The 22928-nt window shown below is 44.9% G+C and overlaps 1 protein-coding gene across 2 annotated transcripts in view; it reads right to left on the bottom strand.

The window, feature by feature from the left end:
- The window catches only part of ABTB3 (ankyrin repeat and BTB domain containing 3), a 307439-nt gene that overhangs the window by 104629 nt on the left and 179882 nt on the right, over positions 1 to 22928 (bottom strand). For both annotated transcript variants that reach the window (XM_004269409.3, XM_033427550.2), the window contains exons 2-3: positions 15616 to 15765; positions 3819 to 4023 (exon numbers count right to left, since the gene is read on the bottom strand). In XM_004269409.3, coding sequence (XP_004269457.1) covers positions 3819 to 4023; positions 15616 to 15765 — 355 coding nt within the window. The remainder of the gene's footprint in view (positions 1 to 3818; positions 4024 to 15615; positions 15766 to 22928) is intronic.

The following is a 22928-nucleotide window of genomic DNA, read 5'->3' as shown; positions in this document are numbered from 1 at the left end:
CAAGATTTATCTGAGTTTTTTTTTTTTTTCCCCTAAATAAAGTATCTGAGGAACTGAAAGATTTCAGAAGCTCAAAAAATAGTAGCCAAAGTCCTGGAACAACTTAAACTACAGAAATTTTATACTGGTACTGAGCTTCTTCAAAACCCCCCAATGAAAAATGAAGCTATCCAAAACCAATGTAGCAACTGGAAAGCTATGCCCACATGAAAGAGTCAAATGGTATACGGAGGCCTAGTTCCAAGTACTCCAGCCAAGAAAGGCTCTTCTGACAAGCAGAGATGGTTTGAGGCACAACACAATCCGTATTTCAGTCAACAAATATGTTCCAGGCCTTCTGCTCGGCGTGGACAAAAAGCACATAATATTCAGCTCCTGTTCTTGAAGAGTTTATGGAAAACCATATAAACACCATGGCCTTACTTGACTTTGCCAGACAGAGATAGAGAGTCAAGGAAATGTTTTTGATTTGGAGGGAAAAAGAAGACAGAAAAAGAGAAAAAAAACCAGCTCCAAATTAGAATCCTACCTCCCACTGGAAACGTCTTGTTTGTAAGTTTTGGTATGAAGCTGCTGTAAACACTTGTCTGGAAACAAGAGTCCTCTCTCCTCTGAGGCCCTTACCTGTGTGTTTTCAGACGCTAATAAATATCAACGCCTAGCCTATCATGGAACGGGAAGAAACAGCTTTTCGTCTGGAAGGAATCATACACAGGCTCCTTCAGGGACAACGATAATAACATTTTAGAGCCAAAAACTAAAAAGAAGATGTATTATATCAGTTCCTTTTTGGTGGGGGTGAGGGGAGCTCCCCTTGTGCCAGGCATGGCACTGGATGTCTTAGCTACAGTATCTAATTCATTGCTTACACCAGTCCCAAGAGGCTGGTTTTGTTCTCATTTCACAGTTGAGGAGAAGAGTTTCAGTAGGGGTGAAATGACTCATTCAAGGTCCCAGAACTAGAAGAAGCAGTGCTGGGATCCAAACCCAAAGGTCGATCTGACTCCCAAATCCATACTCTTTCCAGAGGACCAAAGTGAACAGAACTCAAAAAATGACAAGTGTTTTCTGTTTTGTGTCGTCCCCTGAAAATTCAGCCAAGGAGGAATGGAAAGACCAAGATAATTGACTCTGACAAATTCTAGGACATGTTCTCTTTACTCGGCTCCCCCTTGCAGCTCATGCCTCTTTAAAACTTGTCCCAGAAAGTTTGGAATCCTTAGATGGTCTCCCTAGACTTACAGCCACTTCAACTACACTCTGAATCCTGAAATAGATTCCGGAAGGGAAGATGGAAACTACATAACAGAAAATATAACAGGAGCCATGCAACTGTGTTGAGTTGGGGGCAGGGGGTATGTCACACGATGAGATGCATATTTTAGAAGTTTCAATCTGGTGGCCATGAGGATGGAGCTGGTCAGAGAATATTAAGCCTCCCGTCCAGGGAGACCATTTAGAAATCAAATGCAGTAATAGCAGTAAGAGGAAACGAGGGACTGAACCATGCAGTGAGGCAGCCACCTGGGGAGGAAGGATTAGAGGAACGGGAGACGGCACAGAAGTAGCATCGGTGAGACCTACTGACCAGCTGGCTGTAGGAAGGAGGGAAGGAGAGGAAGGAGTGTGGAGTGAGTCCCAGTTTTCTGACCGAGGTGACCGGGTTGATGGTGATGCCATTCTTAGAGACTGGGGGCGGGGGGGAAAGGAGGAACAGTCGGTTTGGGGGGAAAGATGTTGGCTTTAGTTTTGAGGTGGTTGTGGGCACTCCTGATGGAAATGTTCCATAGGCAGTTGGATAAACGGATTTGTCCCTTCTTTCATCCTACAAATATTTACTGACTTTGTGATATATACCAGATGTTGAGCTTGGCATTAGGTGTGGCGTGACAACAAAAACAGATGTGTTCTGTGCCCTTATGAAGCTCACGGGCAATAAACACACACACACACACACATTTGCTGTGTTGGGCAGAAGAGAATAAGGTGCCCTGAGAAGAACCAGCCTGAGAGTGTGAGACTTGACAGTGGAAACTGGAAGGCTGAGCTGGATCAGGTTCTGAAGCTCAGAGGTGGTGACGTCTGGCTGGAGATGGAGGGGGTGTCATCTGCATAGAGGCGGGAATTGAAGAGTGGCGGGGTAGGTGAGTCAGAGAAACTGCCCTATTCTACAGGCTGCTGGGGTAGGGATGGGGGCTGAAGAACTAGGTACCCCAAAGGCCAAGGCCAATAGTTTCCATCCTCCCAGCCATCACGATTCATACTCATAGAAAGCAACGTCTTGGTGTGTCTGACTGAGGTTGTTTTCTGCCCAGGGACCACGGGCATGTTGCCACCTCTCCACTTTGGGCATATTTGGCACATGAAAATATGCACACGGCACCCACTGATTTGGCCTGGATGGCGGGAGACATGAGTAATCCTCTGATTAAGTTAATTCCAGACTGGATTGAAATATTGATGCTAACTTGGGATTAAAAAAAAAAAAGAGTCAACTTCTGTCTCGCTCATCCTCCATCCTCTACTCTAAACTGAAAGCCAAGAGACATGGTTTAGGAGCCCAATTAAGCCCGACCCATCCTGGCAGAAACAGAGCATCCAGTGAGTGTTTTAAAACCACTTGGAACCATTTAACAGAGGAAAGTGCATTGAGCCCAAACTGGGAGTTGTTCAGCTATTTGCGGATAAGATCTCCAACAACAATAATAAAAGGGAACATTTATTGAGCACTTACTACGTGCTGGGCACTGTTCAATGCATTCAATCTTCAAACAGCCTTATGAAGGATTTATTCTTAGGACCTCTATTTTGTAGACGAAGAAACTGAGGCACGGGGAGGTTAAAGGCACTTTTCCAAGACACCCTGGCTTTTAATTGGAAGAGCCTGGATTTGAACCCAGAAGTCTGGATCACAGAGCCTGTTCTTTAACCACTCGATAAACAGCGTCACTACTGCAGTAGTTAGAGTGAACAAGCCTGTGTACACAGGAGGAGGGGCCTGATTTGTGAGATGCTGGGGGGAGATGTTCCCTTATGAACAGGTCCACATCTCTGTGGACCTGTACCCAGGGGAAGAGGGGACACCTCCAGGCAGCCTCCTTTCCTGATGGTGGTTTGGATTCCTTGCCTCTGAGAGGGTGAAACCATCCTCAGAAAATCTTGGGATTTTCCAGGTAGAAGGCAACCTGGAAAGCGATTAGTGCAGCTACTCGTTTACAGATACGGAGGCTGAGGCACGGGGACGTGGACGGATGGCGCTGGGGAGCAGCAGAAGCCAGGTCAGAGGGAGCTTCCTCTTCCAGGGAGCCCTCCCTTCCTTCTCTGCCATGAGGATTCTGCTTCATGGGAACTGCTATGCTGTCTTCTGCCCACATGAGAGGCCCACTTCTGGCTGAGCAAGTGTTATGGTTTCCCCCTGGAATCCCCAGGGCAGACAGGGTGAAATGAAGATAAAACATCTCCCACCCAAGGAGCTGGTATCCCCCTAAGCTGCCTTCACAAGGAAGCCCCCTTGCACTGCAGAGGCCTCATCCCTCCAGATTTGCAGACCCTCTCTTCTGACCCAGGCCACTTTTATCCCAAACTGGGCCAGCCCTATGCAAACCCATTTCAAAGATTCCACCCAGGTCTCTGATAACCCCTCAAGGTCATCTAGACCCCTCCAGTGAGTTTCTGGAAACTGGGCAGTTCTGACCCCCAGCATCCCTCTCCTCCCCCACTCCTGTACCACCCTGGAGGCCATACCTACTCACCATAAGGTGGTGCTGGCCAGAAGGGAGCCCCTCTCTTTGGCCATCCAAAGCCAGCACAAGTCTTACCTTTCCACCTGGAGGTTGACTTTGGAGGGCTCCACGTTGGGATTTTCCCATTCCATCTGCGGGCAGTGCATGAAATAGCAAAGGGTGTACAGGGCCTCGGGCTCCCAGTAGAGCGCCCCCTGCTTGTGGTGCAGGGGGGTGCCGTTGCCATGGTGCTTGGCGTTGAGGGGCTGCAGGTGATGCATTGCTCGGGACACCAGGTCACCTGTGGACAGAAGTAACATTTCAGATCCTTCCGGCAGCCAAAGCTTGCAGAGAAGATGTGCCTGGAGATCTCGGCAGAGATTTCCATCCTGAGATTCCCTCATTCAATGGGAGTGGTCCCATGAGAACTCCAGGTCACACATCAAGCAGAGAGGAAAGCATTTGTTCATTCACCACACGACTGTCAAGGGCTTTCCAGGTCTGGGGTGCTGTTTCAGGCACAGAGGGCTGCTAAGATAACTCCAGTCCTGCCCTTCTGGGACCCCTTGTTTCTAACAAGGCACAGAAAGCCCTTTGTATGTGTCTGCCTCCGGCCTCCCTCACCTTGGGACACACCCTCTGTCACATCCTCTGCTGTAACCAGCACTGCCTTCTCTGCAGTCACAAGAACTGTCACTTGCCTTTAAGCCTGGGCATACACTATTCCATCTATCCAGAACATTCTCTCTCTCCTCTTTTCCAGGCTAACTCCTACTGATTATCCAGGTATCGGCTTATATATTAATTTCTCCAGGAAGCCATCCTGGAATCTCCCGCACTCCCCTGTGTCTCATATCACACTGTACTTTCTTGGGTACAGCATTTAGAGCACTGTGTCTTTTTCTCTGTCAGTCGTTCCCAACAACAGCGACTCAGTCCTAAATGACACTTGTTATGCGATAGCACTAATTCATTTGATTCTCACAATACCCTATAAAGTAGGTACCTTTATAAACCCATTTTACAGATGAGGAAACAGAGGCTCAAAGAGGTTAAATAACTTCTCAGGGGTGCACAGCTATGAGCAGCAGAGGGAGGATTTGACCCCGGCAGTCTGGCTCCAGAATCCACGCACTTAACTGTGCTCCTTGAGGGGCATGTTTTACTTGTCTCAACGCTGGCAAACCTTGAGAACACTCTGGTCTTTCTCACGCTTTCTCAGAAGGAAACCAGCCTTCTCCTTAATCAAACCAAAGCTGCAGGCTCCCAGATTGGCCATGGAGGGAAGATCCTCCTGTGGGATGCTGGCTGGGCCTGAAGCCCCGACTTTTCTTGGCTAAGATGGTGTTTCTCAAACTTGGATTGCTTGTAAGCGACCTTCGTGAGTGTAGCTGAATCCAAACACCACCCGTACCATTATTTACTTAATCTTCAATGGACTCCCTTTGTTTTTAAAAATACATATATCTAAAAAGGAAACATTATGTCACTGCCATAAACGGAAAATCAGTATCACCTGCCATAAACAGAAGGTCATTGTGAAAGTTAACCTGATGAAAAGGAAACAGCGTAATCAATTTATAGCTGAATTCTGGTCCTGCTTTCTACTCTTATAAATAATGAGTGAGAGCGTTGTTAGGGGCTCATATCAAGTGGAGCCTTTCTTCTGAAAGTAATTAGCATTAAAATAGAATTTAAAAGAGTCACTCCCATGACCAATGTTATTTAAGGCACTGCCCCTGTCCCGCTGGAAATCATCTCATGCACAGTGGGAGGTGTTGCACACTTGGGGAGACGCTCCTCTAAGATACCTGTGATGGTGAATTTTATGTGGCAACTGGGCTAGGCTATGGTGCCCAGTTGGCTGGTCAAACACTAGACTAGATATTGCTGTGAAGCTATTTTTTACATGGGATCAACATTTAAGTCAGTAGATTTTCAGTAAAGCAGATTACCCTCCATAATGTGGGTGGGTCTCATCCAGTCAGTTGAAGGAAGGCCTTAGGAGAAAAGATAGAGGACCTTGAAGAGGAAGGAATTCTGCCTTCAGACTCATGACTGAAACATCAACTCCTACTGGAGTTTAAAGCCCCCATTCCCAATCCTTCATTGCCCAGCTGAAACCAAGCCTGCAGAGCCCACCAGTTCTCTGCCATCCAGCTGTACTTTTTAACATGACACTTTCTACCTAAAATCCAAACCCAAGAAAGTGAGGCTCAGTGAGAGGCAGGAGTTTCTCCTCTGAAGGCCCAGGACCTGCCTTCTAGGTTCCCATTTCCTATCTGAGGAAAAGGGCCACTTCTTCAAAAGAAGATTGACAAGAGGACCATTCACCCCCTCTGTGGGAGTGAGACTATGGAGATGAGGTCTCACCTGAGGGTGGAAATGGCAAATATTCCCCTTTCTCTTCCATGCCCATGGCAGACATGCTTAGTCAATCACAGAGCCCGTATCCACTAAGTGTAGATGCAGCCTTAAAAATCCTTCTTGAGGCAAGATTCCAAGTGTCCACTATTTCTGATAGGAGTTGTCAGAGGAAAGGAAACTTCTATGTTGCCAGAGTCCTAAGGCCTCATCAAGACGACCTAACCAGAGTACAATCCACTAAGCTTAATATCTGAACAGTGATGCAGGAGTTAAACAGATAGCAGTGGGGCGGGGTGGGGGGGAAGGTTTGCTTCCCTACACTCTGCCTCTGCCTCTTATCAAGCCTAACCTAGAGTCTGACCCTCCTTCTCTCCATTTGCCATAGCAGGAAAATATATGCAAGAACCTCAAAAAAGAATCAGAGGAGGAAATTCTCTTTGAGTGGCAGGTGGGCAGGGAAGATCCCCAGGGGACCTGCAGATGGAAAATGTGGAGAAACATGGCTCTACATGAAGAGTCCCAGCTGCCATTCATTGAGCGCCTACCCTATACCAGGCACTGTGAAAAAGCACCTCACGTGCATTGTTTCTATTCCTCACAGGCTCTATAGGGTATGTTTATATTATTTTAGCTTTAGAGCAGTGATCTGCAACCAGGGTGATTTTGCCTCCCAGGGGATGTCTGGCAATATCTGGAGATATTTCTGGTGCCATGTCCGGGGGGCTGTTACTACATCTAATGGGTAGAGGGAAGAAATGTTCTTAAACATCCTACAATGCACAGATCAGTCCCCACAAGAAAGAATTTAGCCCAAATGTCAATAATGCCCAGGTTGAGAAATCCTGTTTTACAGATGAGGAAACTGAGGCTCAAGGTCACAAGGCAGAGATAAGATTCCAACCCAGGTCTGTCTGACTCTAATGTCTGTGCTCATCGTCCTACACTGACCTGAGTCCTTCTTTCAGAGACATCCTGCTGCATCTGTGGCCAACTCCAAGTCTATGATGGGGCCATTTGTCATTATGTAGCCAAGGTGTTCACGTATGCTCCTTTCCCTTGATTCAGTAATTCCATTTCTGGGACTCTGTCCCAGTGTTAGAATCCAAAATGCAGCAAAATCTTCATGCACAAGGATTTTCACCCAAACCTTATTTACAGGGCCCAAAATTTGACAAAGAAACAAATGTTTGAAAATCAGAGCATGGTTAAATAAACTCTGGTATGTGATAAAACTTATGCAGTTACTAAAAATGTTTACATAGAATGGCAATAAATGATGAAAAGCTTTGTGTTAAAATGGTAAGTGGGGAAAAAAGTGAAATTCAAAACTGCATACAGTGTGATCAGGATTATGTTATTAAAAAATATGCTCTGAGTAAATACCAGGAGAAAAAAAAAGCAAAATGTTGACCAGGGATTTCTGTGCCTAGCGGGATTGTGGGTGACGTTCCCTCCCAACTTTCCTGTCATTTCTGAATTTTGAATTATGCCATGTGCTATTTGGTATTATCGGAATAATAAGCTCACCGAGGTGGTGTTTAAATTTCTTGTACCTTCCATCTAGGGTCAGGTTGGGGTACACTTAATCTGTTACAATATTGCTTCTGTTTTATGTTTTAGTTTTTTGGCCAGGAGGCATGTGGGATTTTAGCTCCCCGACCAGGAATTGAACCTGCACCCCCTGCATTGGAAGGCAAAGTCTTAACCACTGGACCACCAGGGAAGTTCCCCTCTGTCTTTCTTGAAAGCACTCATAAAAAAGCTCAAAATAAGGGCTTCCCTGGTGGTGCAGTGGTTGAGAGTCCGCCTGCTGATGCAGGGGACACGGGTTCGTGCCCCGGTCTGGGAAGATCCCACATGCTGCGGAGAGGCTGGGCCCGTGGGCCATGGCCGCTGAGCCTGTGCGTCCGGAGCCTGTGCTCCGCGGTGGGAGAGGCCACAGCAGTGAGAGGCCCGTGTACAGCAAAAAAAAAAAAAAAAAAAAAAAGCTCAAAATAAGAAAATCAAAATGGGGTGGAGATGAGAAGAGGATCCATGTTTTGGGGCAGTGCATCACCCCTCAAGTTCCCCAAGACCCTGGGAAGGCTTTGGCCTTAATTGGGCTAACCATCTCCTCAGGGCATCGTTCAGCTCACCCTGCACTTCCAGGTTCCCTGCTTTTGCTTTTGCTCTTGTTGTTTTCTCATCTTAGAGTGCCCCCCCCACCCTGCTTCATCCTCTCAACTACTGACGACCTTCAAGGCTGTGATCAAATGCCACTTCTTCCCTGGAGCCCTCCAGGATGTCACAGATCAGAATCAACTTCCCATTCCCCTGTGTACACACAGCACCTACTAATAAAGTCTAACATGTTACTTGTTTAACTCAGATGTGTTTTAAGTGCCCACACATCTACTTCCCCTACTGAGCTTCACAGGCAGAGACACGACTCATTCATTGTCCTGTTCTTGGAGGAGCAGTGTAGTGTAGTGTAGTGGTTAGGGACAAGCTCTCTGGAGTCAGATTGTCTGAGTCTGAGTCTCCAACCTGCCACTGACTAGCTGCATGATCTTGGGTGAGTTTACTTCTTTGTATACAGGGATGATTATGACCTTTGTGAATTTGTTGTGTGGATTAAACTGATAACATGTATAAAGTACCCAGCATTGGTTTCTTCATTTGAAAAATGGAGATAATAATAGTGCCTAACTCATAATATGAAATGAAGCAATCACAAATCACTTAAAGCACCTGGAATAGGGTCTGGCACATCCTAAGTGTATATAGTAAGTATTCAGCACTATTTCTTTTACTTTGTATCATCCCATCATCATCATCACCACCATCATCATCACCATCATCTTTTCCACATCATGACCACCATCATCATCACTTTCATTATCATCTTCATCATCATCACCATCATTTCTATCTTCATCATTATCACTATCATCATCACCACATCATTATCATCATCATCATTGTTATCAGCCGAGTCTCTGGATCAGAGGCCGAAAGGATGTCTCTGATGAGGGCTGGCCATAGGAGATGGAATTGGCACAGGGATTCTGTAATCACAAGCTCCATTTCAAATCCCACTCTATGTATGTGCTATCTGCTGCTTCACCTGTCAGCGTCATGAACCCCAAACAACAAATCCACTTGTCACTAGCTGCACTGAGTTTGGGTGTCTGGAGTTTGGGTCTAGGAACCTACTTGAGAACCCGCTTATAACCAGGTTTTCCAAATGTCAGCCATTTGGGAATCAGCATCATGAATTCTCACATACCTGTGTGCCACAGGTACAGTTTATGTACTTAATATTTTTCCTTAAATTGGTGAATTCTTTCACACAATAAATTCATTTTAAAAGGAAACTTCATATCAGTGCCATAAAAGGAAAACCAATATTTTTCTAGTACCTGTGAAAAATTCATAGCAATTAAAAATAGAAAGTGTTTTGAGTATCACCTACAATCATCTCCCATGCAACCCTTTGGGAAACGCTGCTCTAACCTGCCAGGCTCAAGCTATCAGTGTAGCTCCCTCTAAGCCGTCTCCCTGCATGCCAGTGTGATCCCCCTGAGACAAAGGGCTGCACATTCCAACATGGGCTCCTTCTGCCAAAACCTATGCTGTGACAGCACCTTCAATTCCTTCACCGCTCTTCATCCTCGGTCAAAGACCACTTACTATAGTACGTTTTCAAAACCTCACACGACCCTGGGGTAGGAGGTATGATCACCCTCTTTTCACAGATCCCTGGGGATCCGAGTGATCACGTCACTTGCCCTAGGTCACACAGCAAAGATAAGGAAGCGAAGGCACTCCCCAGCATCATAAACTGCAGTTTAACTTGCCTCACTGAAACTCCTCCCCTTGAAAAAAAGAAAGACCATGTATAGCCCAGTACAAAGTAATGAGAGGAGATTTGTTTTAAAGGAGAAGGAGAGCTGGAGAAACAGGGATGGACAAGGGAAAACTGAACTCTGGATCCAGCAGGAAACTTACCATTCATGCATTCATTCATTCATCAAATATTTATTGCATCCTACTATGTGCCAGACATTGTTCTAGGCACTGGGGATACAGTCAATGAGGTTAAAAAAAAGTCTGAGCTCTTATGGGGTTTACAGTCTTGGTGAGGTGGACAGAAAATAAACAAATATATAATATGTCAGGTGGTGCTAAGTGCTATGAAGAAAATTAAAGCAGGAAGTGTGTATAGAAAGCAGTGATGCAGGGATGGTTAAGTGAGTGGGGCTGTCATAGGAAGGCCTCTCTGAGGAGGTGACATTTAAGCAGAGGCCTGAATGAAATGAGGGAGGAGCTTTGTAAAAATCAAGGGAAAAGCTTTCTAGGCAGAGGGAGGAGCAAGTGCAAAGGCCCTGTTGTGGAGTGGAACATTCAAGAAATACCAAGAGGCCAGTGGCCACTTGACCACCTGAAAAGGTCACAGTGCATTCTAGGGGCTGGAGGCAGCAGGACCTTCTGAAAAGATCCCATTTGCATTTGAGAGACCCCCTTGTCCAAGCAATAAGGGCTGTTTTTCTTTCTGGTGACACCAAGGGGAGACAACCCAGAAACCTTTTTATGCACAGTTGTAAATTAATGGCCCCATTTTGATGAACTCATTGAGTGGGAACAACAAGTTCACAGTTTAGTGTGAAAAGAAAACAGAAAGAGGCAGTTTTCGATGAAGCCCTCATTTTTTCCCCTTTAAAGAGCAGAAAGCAATGACTCTAATTAATGACTGTCCAATGCAGTTTTAATTGGGAGCTTGGGGGCAAGGCAGGGAATGCCGGGCAGAAGGGCTGCAGCAAGATCTTGGAGGACACAAATGTGGGATTGATGGGACCAAATGCAGAGTCGAGTTGGTACAGAGGAATGGATAAAGAAGATGTGGTACATATATACAGTGGTATATATTACTCAGCCATAAAAAAGAACAAAATAATGCCATCTGCAGCAACATGGCTGGACCTAGAGACTGTCATATTAAGTGAAGTAAGTCAGACGGAGAAAGACAAATATCATATGAAGTTGCTTATATGTGGAATCTAAAAAAAAGGGTACAAATGAACTTATTTACCAAACAGAAGTAGAGTCACAGATGTAGAAAACAAACTTACGGTTACCAGGGGATAAGGAGGGGAGGGATAAATTGGGAGATTGGGACTGACATACACACACTACTGTATATGAAATAGATAACTAATAAGAACTTGTTATATAGAACAAGGAACTCTACTCAATATTCTGTAATGGCCTATATGGGGAAAGAACCTAAAAAAAAAAAAGAGTGGATATATGTATATGTATAACTGATTCACTTTGCTGTACAAATGAAACTAACACAACATGGTAAATCAACTATACCCTGATAAAAATTAAAAAAAAAAGGAAACCAATAAAATAAACTAAAGTAGCCTTAACTTCTGTTCTCTCAAAAAATAAGTGAGAATAGCCAGAGCCTCTGCTTTCCTTGTGGCCTCAATGGAGGAGATGGGACAGACCAGCTTCCCCCAGACCTACTCCTGACCTGGTTCAGGTAAGACCTGGTCTGCCCACCGGACTCTAAGCATTGCCTTGAGAATCTCTTCGGGTTCACAGTTAAGAATCACCAGGCTTGTGTCAGTTTGTGGACCTTTGTGGTCTCCTGATTTAGCTTCTCATTCAAATAATTTGACATACAGAGATTCAGCTCTAGTTCTCTGAGTTCAAAATTCAGTTTAATATTTGACGAGAGTTTCATTAAGAGTTCCCCTCCCCTGTAGCATTTTCTTCAGCTTTTGTTTCACGGACTAGTTCACTGTGGGTCCTTCATGTCTTCATTCGACATTCAACAGATATTTCCTAAGCTACAGGTGATGTGTTAGTTGCTTAGAATGCAAAGCTGAACTGGATGCAGAAAAGTAGAAAAAGAAAAACCGTTTGAAATGTGACTCTGCCACTTCCTAGCTGTGTGGCTCTGGGCAAAACATTTATCCTTCCAGGTCTTAGTTTTCTTATCTATGAAATGAGAATAAAAATACCTTTAATATATTTAAAGCACTTGGCATGCAGTAGGTGGTCGGGAAGTAGTGGATATATTTTCACCTCAAGCCATAACAGGCTAGACAGAGAAAGTGTTCTGGACATCACCACTGATCAAGACAGTTCTGGATTCTAATAAGATGCCCTGAGGATAGAAGCAGGGGGAATACAGGCAGAAGTCTCAGCGGGCAGCGGGGTCCTGCCATCTAGGTGCTGGTGAAATACTAGGTAACCTTTGTGAATTCTCACGTCTCCAGTTTAGTTTTGAGGAGAGCATCCCCAGTACATCCTACAGAGCAAACTGCGATCCTCAGACCTGGAAGGAACACAGATCTGACAAACATGATGATCTTACAGAGGCGGACTCTCATTCCCCCTGTATCATATAGAAACACCTGGGCTTCCCCCAGAGACAGGGAGTCACGCCTAGTGTTGAAAGCTCTGCCTTGAGAACTGGACTCACTTTCAGCCATCAGCTCACAGGTGTGGTTGATCTTAGACAAGTTGTTTGTCCCCTTCCTGCCTCCATGCCCACATCTATCTGGATAATAATGGTTACACTGGAAATAGCTCACGTAGATTTTTCATAGATCACCAGGTCAACAGCATCAGGGGCTGCTATTATTATTGTTGGCCATGAAGAAGGCCATAGTCAGGGGCTCTGCCCTCAACCCTGAACAGCCTGGTTCAAGAAGAGCAGGGACGGCTGGGAACAAACTCTTTCCATCTCGCCTTTTCTGGAACAACAGTGGTTTCTGGAATCCACACTGGCAGAGTAACCTTTGCATATGAAGAACAGCTCTCTATGTACACAGAGAGAGCAAGGCTGTATTGATTCAGACCTCAGAGCAAGCCAGTCTAAATTATAGTCAGATCAGAAAAGAAGGCAATTTTATTACCTTCTGTCGCCCATGTGGCTGATCAACGTGCTACTGTGCACACGTTCTACAGGGCTGACTTGATGAACGTAGGGAACCTATTCGTAATTAGCAGCACCCATCTGTGTGCCAACAATTCATATGCGAAAGTCAACATTCAACGAAAATGACAGCACTTAATTTACAGAGCAAACTGTCCTTAGAAACCATTTACGTGGCAAGGCACTCCCGCATGCTGCCTGCTTAGGTGGAGGGCAGATTTGTTTAGCAAATCCTTTCCTCCAAGTGAAGAACCAGATTTGAGCAGGGCCTCAGCCCAGGTGCTAGGAGGGGCCCTTAAAATATCGCCGGACAAACTTTTGAGACCCCAGAGAAGAATGCGTGGGGACCTCTTCCGAGGTTGCGCCCACACAGACATGAACCAACCCTGTAGCCAGATTCAGCCTTTCCAAGGTCACGGGCATGTCTTGGAAATTTGCAGAGTCCCAAACAGTATGGCATTTCTTCTTTGAGATGTTTCCCCAGGGGAGCTGCTTGGACCAGCTACATCTGAATCCCTGGGGAGCTGTTAAAATACAGACCTTTCCTTATTCCAATTGTTGCAGATATCTCAAAATATCCTTCACACACATCACTACCTCAAAATAATGGCTCATCAGAGCTGCTGCTAGATCTTGTTTTACAATGTTCTAATAAAAAAGGCATAGAATTACTGTATCACAGTTGAGGTAAAAATATATTGATAACTGTATTTTAATATAATTAGCTTCCTTTATAAACTTACGCACTTTATTTTTTGCATTTAAAAATATTATTCTGAGGCAGGGTCCATAGGCTTCATCAGATTGCCAAAGGGGTCCATGGCAAAAAGTTTAAGAACAATCGTACAACTGACCAGTGGCTGGAAGACCCTGTAATTGGAGGCGTCTTAGGACTTCAGGGGTTTGATGGGAATGCAAGCACAATTTCCAAATTCAGGTGCCAGGAAAGTAACTCTAGTGACCATAAGGTGCCCCTACGGCTTGAATTGGCTACTGCTTCCCTTTTCAGAGGTGCATGTTGTATACTCAAGGGTGGATGCTTGTCCCGGGTGTACAGGGAATTTTGGGGAAGAGGCACAAGTTGCTTTATGGGTCCTGAATTCTTTCATAGTTCAGAATTTGCTAGAATATCACACCAACTCATAATTTAACATACTCTAGCATTTCTGAGATCGATGCTCCAGTTCCATCCGGAACTAACACATGGCTATGTCATTTGACAATCAATTGGATCATAAGTAAATACAGTTTTATTTTCCTCTGGTTGGTCAGACTCAGAAAGCACAGCCCCGAATTAGGGGATATACAAGCACAGCAATCATTGCTCAAACTTGGGACACCCCAGCCTTCTTCTCTCCACCTTTCTGCCCCTTTCTCTCCCTCTCTCTCTCTCTCTCCCTCTCTCTCTCTCCCACTGTCTTGCTGTCTCTCTGTCTCTGTCTCTGTCTCTCTCTCTTTCTTTCTTCATATTTCCTGAGGGCCTACTATGTGTCAAGCAGCATTCTTGGTGTTGAGGTTACAACAACAAACAAAACAAATTGTGTACTCTCCATGAAAAAATAGTCTAGTAGTGGGAAACAGACAATTAAAAAAAATTAATGAGTAAACTATAGGGTGTGACTAGGGGAAGGAGGGAGGGGAATGATTGCTAATGGTTTTCAGGTTTCTTGTTGGGGTGATGAAAATGTTCTAAAATTGACTGTGCTTATGCTTGTATAGCTTGGTTAATATACTAAAAGCCACTGAATGACGATACACTTTAAGTAGGTGAACTGGATATGAATTCTATCTCAGTGGAGCTGTTATTGAAAAACAAACAAAAAAATAGAGTATGTCATAGGGTAACAGCTGGGAAGGAAGGTAAAGCAGTGAGGAGGGATTAGGGTCCTCAGGGTGCTATAATTTTAAATAGGGTGGTTAGGGAAAGCTTCATTAAGGGGTAACATTTGGGTGAGACTTGAAGATAACTAGGGAGCAAGCTATGTGGGTATCTGGAGGATGAGAGGGGTGAAGGAACAGTACCTTCAAAGGCCGTAAGGTGTGCCTGCTATGTCCAAGGAACAACAGGGGCCAGCGTGGCTGAGTTAAGCGGGCCTTGGGAGAGAGTGGAAGAAGATGTCTGAGGAATACAGGTGGGCGAGCCTGGACGTAATTCTGAGGACTTTGGCTTTTCCTACAGATCAGATGCGGAGCCCGTGGAGGATTCTGAATAGAGGACAGATGTGATCCCACTGTAGAAATCAATAGCATTTGCAGGATTTACTGTGTGCCAGGTACCGTGGTGAACCCCTTCATGGGCATTAGCTTGCTAAATCGCCACAACTATTGAGTATTATCATTTTCTCTATTTTATAGAAAAGGAAATTGAGGCTCAGAAAAGGGTAGGAACTTGACCTACATCAGAGGCCGAGCCAGGAACTTTACCAGTCTGCCTGATTCCAGAGCTGCTGTCTTCACCACGGCCATCAGCACAGGTGTGTGTACACAGCAGGCGCTCAATAAAAGGAATCCCCTGGCTGGTTACAAAGCACTGCCCTAAGGGCAGCTGGTCACTTGGGAACAGACAGGGTAAGAGAACCAGCGTCCACTTACTCAGTTCCGCGATGCTGCCCACGCGGGTGGCCAACAAGGATTGCTCGATGGTCCTCAGCTCGGACTGGCTGAACATGGGCAGCTCTCCCGGTTTGCTGGTCCGCTGCGGGTCTCGGTGAAGGTTCAGGCTGTCTGGCAGGCAGAGTACCCCTATGGTTGGTGGGGAGAGAGAGTGAAAGGAAAATAGATTGTTATTGTTCAGTTAACCAAAGGAGGGGTGCAAAACCTTGCATAGACTCAAACCGCACCAGGGCTGGTACCACAAAGCCAACATGGGAACCAAGGCTCTGAATCCTCTTAGAAATGATGTCTAGCTCTTTTAAAAGGTCTTTTGCTGATTTTAACAAACACGGTGGCATCCGTCTGTATGCACACATTTCCAAAGGACACAAAAGAAAATCATCTCCTCAGACCTGGCAGGGATTCCTTCCACGCAGAGAACCCAGCGGTCACTGTCCCACTCTCTGTCCCAGAGTCAGTTGCCTCCCAGAGCGCCCTGGAGGAAGTCTCTGCTGGGATTCTTTTGAGAGCTTGCTTTACTTGCCCAGCAAATTTAACTCTGGGTGGCTGGGCTGTTATCTGTTAGACAAGGCCCTGGCTTTCTCCATAGAGCTGTATGTCAGGAGGTGAAAAGTCCCCATGGACTTTTGTAACTTGTATGGTGAATACCCATGGGAAATCCCTGGAATCCAATTATTTTCATCCCGTCCTTCCCATTCCATGAACATTTAGCAAGAACTTACTTTGTTGATTATTCAGAAATAATCACTGTTCCCATATCCTCCCCAGCCTCCATAGGCAGAGTGCGCTTTCTTGCTCCTTGACTTTGGGCTTGATGAACTTTGGCCAAGGGTATATTAAGAGACATGATGGAACCAAAGGCCTGAAAAGCACCTGTGTGGCTGAACTTGCTCTTTCGTGTTTTTGCCATTGTTATGAGAAAAACACACCCTGGTTAGCCTGCTGGTCTAAGAAAGGTGAGAGACAGACAGAGCCAATGCAGTAACAATCTGCAGCTTAGAGCTGCCCCACAAAAGCAAATGCTAATTTAATTTGTCACTGGGGTTATTTGCTACTCAGCATTATTATGGTGATAACTAACAGATACACCTACCAAGTGTCAATCACTGAGGAGACAATGAACAAGGCAGGCATTGTGCTAAGTTAGGGGCTGAGGATACAGTGATGGACAGAATACACATACTTCCTGTTCTCAGTGGGCTCACAGTCTAAGTGAAGGAGATGGACTGTTACACACATAACCACAAAGCCAAATGACACATGCTCTATGGTAAGAGAAGATGAGGAATAAAGGGATATCTTAGCAGGGACCTGAACAAAAGTAGTTGTCAATAAGTAGGAAGCACTTATTGAATGCCTACAGTATTCCCAATCCTGCTAGGAGATGGAAAAGAAGCAGAAGACGTATTCAAGTATAAACTCACTGGAGAAACAAGACTGCCAGTGACAAAACAACTGAGGTACAATAAAGCAGTATCAATATACAGGTGCTGAATTATTTAAGCCAACTGTCAGGGTGAGGGGACAGACAGAACACAAAGGTCGAAGTTCAAGTCCACAAAGCACAGAGCTGATCTCCCTGTGCTATGTGGCTGCTTCCCACTAGCTATCTATTTTACGTTTCGTAGTGCTTTGTGACCACCTAGAGGGGTGGGATAGGGAGTGTGGGAGGGAGGGAGACGCAAGAGGGAAGAGATATGGGATCATATGTATATGTATAACTGATTCACTTTGTTATAAAGCAGAAACTAACACACCATTGTAAAGCAATTATACTCCAATAAAGATGTTTAAAAAAAAAAAAATTCAAGTCCACTTCTCACCCTGCTCGAAACACAAAAGCTCAGCAAACAAAGCCTCCTCTGGGACAAAGTGAAAGAGTAGCACTGACATGTGTACACTACCAAATGTAAAATAGACAGCTAGTGGGAAGCAGCTGCACAGCACAGGGAGATCAGCTCGGTGCTTTGTGTCCACCTAGAGGGGTGGGATAGGGAGGGTGGGAGGGAGACGTAAGAGGGAGGGGACATGGGGATATATGTGTACGTATAGCTGATTCACTTTGTTATACAGCAGAAACTAACACAACATTGGAAAGCAATTATACTCCAATAAAGATGGTAAAAAAAACAACCAGAGGCTTCTCCTTTGAAGATGGGCAGGCGTGAGGTGGCACCCAACACACACCTCCTCTGGGCCCTGCTGCCTAGTTAGTGGCTCCAGCCACACTGAACCAGTCACTTGTTCTGAATGTTTCACCTTCACACCTAACAGGCTGACACAGTGGAGAAGGTAACCATAGTAGATTTTTTTTTTAATGAATGATGAATAAATGGATGAACAATGCAAATGACCATTAGATGTTAATGTTCCTATAATCAGGAAGCTGTTCAAGTTACTGAGATTGTTCTCTAACCATTGTTTTTCAAAAATTTTAGACTCAATAAGAATGTATTTTACTAATTAAACTTAAAAGCTTTTGCACACCAAAGGAAACCATAAACAAGACAAAAATGGGAGAAAATGCAAATGTTTTCTCCCCTCAGAATGGGAGAAAACATTTGCAAACGAAGCAACTGACAAGGGATTAATCTCTAAAATATACAAACAGCTCATGCAGCTTAATATCAAAAAAACAAACAACCCAAACCAAAAATGGGTGGAAGACCTAAATAGACATTTCTCCAAAGAAGACATACAGATGGTCAACAAGGATATGAAAAGATGCTCAATATCACTAATCATTAGAGAAATGCAAATCAAAACTGCAATGAGGTATCACCTCACCCTGGTCAGAAAGGCCATCATCACAAAATCTACAAACAATAAATGCTGGCGCAGGTGTGGAGAAAAGGGAACCCTCTTGCACTATTTGTGGGAATGTAAATTGGTACAGCCACTGTGGAGAACAGTATAGAGGTTCCTTAAAAAACTAAAAATAGAATTACCATATGACCCAGCAATCTCCCTACTGGTCATATACCCTGAGAAAACCATAATTCTAAAAGAGTCATGTACCAAAATGTTCATTGCAGCTCTATTTACAATAGCTAGGACATGGAAACAACCTAAATGTCCATCAACAGAGGAATGGATAAAGAAGATGTGGTACATATATACAATGGAATATTACTCAGTCATAAAAAGGAACGAAATTGTGTCATTTGTAGAGACGTAGATGGACCTAGAGACTGTCATACAAAGTGAAGTAAGTCAGAAAGAGAAAAATAAATATCGTATATTAACGTATATATGTGGAATCTGAAAAAATTGGTATAGGCAATCTTATTTACAAAGCAGAAATAGAGACACAGACATAGAGAACAAATGTATGGATACCAAGGGGGAAAGGGGTGGTGGTGGGATGAATTGGGAGATTGGGATTGATATAGTATATACACTACTGATACAGTATATACACTTCTGATACTATGCATAAAATAGATAACTAATCAGAACCTACTGTATAGCACAGGGAACTCTACTCAGTGCTCTGTGGTGACGTAAATGGGAAGGAAATCCAAAAAAGAGGGGATATATGTATACATATAGTGGATTCACTTTGCTGTACGGTAGAAACTAACACAATACTGCAAAGCAACTATACTCCAATAAAAATTTTAAAAAACTACAAAAAAAAGAATGTATTTTACATCATGACCCAGTACACACACACACACACACACCATCGCCACCACTACTACTACACACATTTTTCATGTTTTCCATGAAAAAGTTCATGAAAAATAACACTGATCCTTACTATGTATGAGGCACTCTCAATTTTTTCTTTTCACTTCTTTTCTATCTTATCAATAAAAAATGCTGTCTGCAGCACCAGAAGTGATTTCACGGTCGACTAGTGGGTCATGACTGGCAGTCTGAAAAACACTGTGGGCTGGGCCAGTTCACAACTTGGCATTAATTGGACAATACAGATTGACGATTTACTACTTAGCGCTGGGCCGGGCTCCACACGGGACGTAGAGATGGCTGAGAGGCGATCCCTGCACTTCAGGAACCCTCAGCTTTTTAGGAAAGACAAGACCTTCACAGAAATGCCCACCATCCAAGGCCGGCCTCCTGCCTGTCCTTTTCTCTTAACAGCTGAGTCATCCCCCCGATCACCCCAGGCAGGGACGCCCTGAGTCATCTCTGTTTCCTCCTGCTTGCTCACCTGCCCAGACATCTGGTCAGAGGCCAAGGCAAGTAGCCATTGCCCAGGCAATGAATGTTGGGCCAATCCCTCATCTGACGCCTCTGACGTTCCTGACTCTTAATTCAGAGATTCACTACCCTTAAAAGTGCTCACGGCAAATGACACCAGATGACCACGACCCAGTGTGACAAGTGACCCAACGTTCAGGGGATGAGGGCCTCCGCTGGGGGACGGGGTGGTGATCAGGGGCTTCACAGCAAAGGAGGCCTGCGAGTGAGCCCTGAATGTCAGGGAGGATGAAGTACAAATGGCCCTGACATGTGCTCACAGGATTGCTTTCTTGGTAATTGCACTGTGTGCAGCAAGTTCTTATCCCAGGCCTGTATCTGAAACATTGCTTCACATGTTGGTTGAGGCACAAGCAAACGGGACGTGGAGTCTGGAACCCAGAGCTTCAGTCCTGGCTCTGCCACTTCCCACCCATGTTTAACCTTGGGCAGGTCACAGAGGCTCTCTGGACCTCAGTTTCCTCTTCTGTGAAATGGGAGTGATAGGAATGGCCTTGCCTCCCTCATGGCGCTGCTGCGGGTGGGGATGAAGTGAGACAATGTGTACTAAAGAACTTACTTTGCATGTGCTGAGTAATAGTATGTGCTCGACATATGTTAACTGAGATGAAGATCAGTTACTGTGTATAAGCCCAGCTTTGGACTCCTTTATGCTTCATCATAAGAATAAATAATTTCCCTCAGAATTACTCCTCCTTCTTTTAGAGGGTTATGAAATTTAAATGTGAAAATATAATTATTCCAAGAAGCTTTGAAAGCTAGAGTACTAGGATTTGGGAAATCTTTAATTAATCTATTATGCAAAGATTATATACCAGGGTTTTCCTTTTTTTTCTTTTCTTTTGTTTTGAGGACTTCATATGGAGTACACACATAAACTAGAGTCATTTATTTTTTTGTATAAAAATCAACTAGGTCATTAAGAAGGTCCCAGTATCATATTTTAGTGTTAGCTGCAGGTCTCCGTTTTGGACCACTCATCAATTTCCATTACTGGAGCCAAGGACAGCCACAGCCTGGTGATTAAGACTCAAGTTTAAAAACAGGGGGAACCTAAGGTTCAAATATGACTTTGGACCCAAAGGAAATAATTCCCCTGGACAGCAGGTGATCACAGGGGAGGGTCCACTATGTTGAAGGGGTCATGGTCTTACCGAAATCTATTACTTTGGGGTGGGTTGTACATTGTCTAAGGGAAAATCCATTCACATTTTCAAAGGGGTTGGCCAGTGCTGAAAGAGAGTGAACCAATGCCTTTGAATGTCCACATTTCCAGCCATAAGCAACCTGGGACTGACTGGCTGTAGGTGGGACAGAGGGGCCAGGCATGACCATGGGCTCTTGACAGAGCCAGGCTCCAGTCCTGCCCCAGTCCCCTGGGCAACCTGGACAAAGCACTTCCCAGATCCCCAGTCAGCTTCTGTGTCTGCAAAGAGGGGTTAAAATATCTACTGCATCAGTTTATTGCAGTGATTAAACTAGATAAATATTTAAGGCCTCCAGCCTATAGTAAGCGTCTACTAAATGGCCTGTTCCCACAAATGTGCAGTTTTGTTTATTTAATGTCTGGATTCAAATAGTCTTGCAGATCATCTTTCCAAAACCTTGTGCGACTGGAGACAGACAACTTTTTGGTTAGGGCATTTAGAACAGAAAATATGAAAACCGCTCCTCTGGGTGGGCCCCTGGACCAACCACATCTGGCATTCTGTCTCCGATGGGGCGATCAGGGCAATTCTGCCTCCCTGAATGCCTACCTTCCTATATGATTGGATGGCTCCTTGGCAAATATAACCGCGCCATCCTTTTTCTCCTCCCAGCTTTTCTCTGTGTCTCCATGCTATCACTGGACTAGGATGCTATTTACCCACTGAGAGAAAACCAAATAAGACAGCCATCAGCACTCATCCATTCTCCCCTTGATGTTGACGGTGGTGATGGAGGAGGAGGCTACGTAGGTCTTGGCACCCTGGGCCCAGGCTGGGGTTCTGCCTTGCCTGTCTCTGGCTGTGAGAAGGGAACAGACTCTCCTATGTCCTCCTTGCCAGGCTAGGCTTTGTCTTCTGCTAAGTTATCCCCAGAATTTAAAGTGGAGCATCCTGGCACCAGTCCCAGCTTTAAGAAATGGGAAGGAAGCAGCTGGGGTGCAGCAGACCAGCCCTCAAACTGGCACCGGACAGACCTGGCTGGGTTCAGATTCCCGCCTTGCCGTCTTCCAGCTGTGTGGCCTGGGGCTTGCGACTTGGCTCTCTGAGCCTCTGTTTCTCCCTCTATAACATGTTTGATACTATCTACCTCCTAGCATGGTTGGGAGGCTGTAATGGGATAATCTTCATGGACAACCTGTCACAACAAAGGGGGTCGAGAAATGTTTGCTAATAATCTAAGTGAAGTTCTTTGAAGGTAAAGATTTAGAAATTCAATAACACGGTGCCAGAGTGTTTTCTTTTACTGTTCAGTTTATTAAGAAACAAGATAGGAAGTTATCAGATTTTTTTTAATGTTTGCATAAGCGGCTTGGAAATTCCTTTTTATTTTAAGAGACTTGGCAGTGGGAAGCAAATGCAGGACTGACTTGGCAAGCACATTCATCTGTGAGAGGCGTGCCGCACTCCAGTTAGGATACATCCAGACCATGGCTCATTTTCGTGCCCTGCCCCGCCCCCCCTGCCCCATAATGAATTACATTCAAAGGGAAAGTTCTTAGGAAGTCTGAAGCCAAACCATCACAAGAAATAAGAGGTAGAAAACACAAAGATGGAGAATTTTCAGGAATGGGTTCAATAACATGCCCATCCGTGGAGACTGAAGTACACAGAAGGAATAAGCATGCCAACCTTAAAAGAACATGAAGAGATCTATGGACCATTCATTCATTCAACCACCAATACTGAGCACCATGAAGACAGTAGGACACATTTCTGTTCTCAAAGGCTCCCGGTTGGCAGGGGAGACACCCCCGCCACCAATTGAACCACTATGGGAGAAACACCAGAGCAGAGACGTTAATGAAGTCCCCGTGGAGCGCAGTGGGTGAACCCAAGTTGGCTGGGAGCTTCAGGGCA

This window comes from Orcinus orca, chromosome 11 (genome assembly GCF_937001465.1).
Source record: "Orcinus orca chromosome 11, mOrcOrc1.1, whole genome shotgun sequence".
NCBI lineage: Eukaryota > Metazoa > Chordata > Mammalia > Artiodactyla > Delphinidae > Orcinus > Orcinus orca.
Note: the sequence above shows the minus strand (reverse complement) of the source record. Positions and strands in the feature narration are given on the sequence as shown.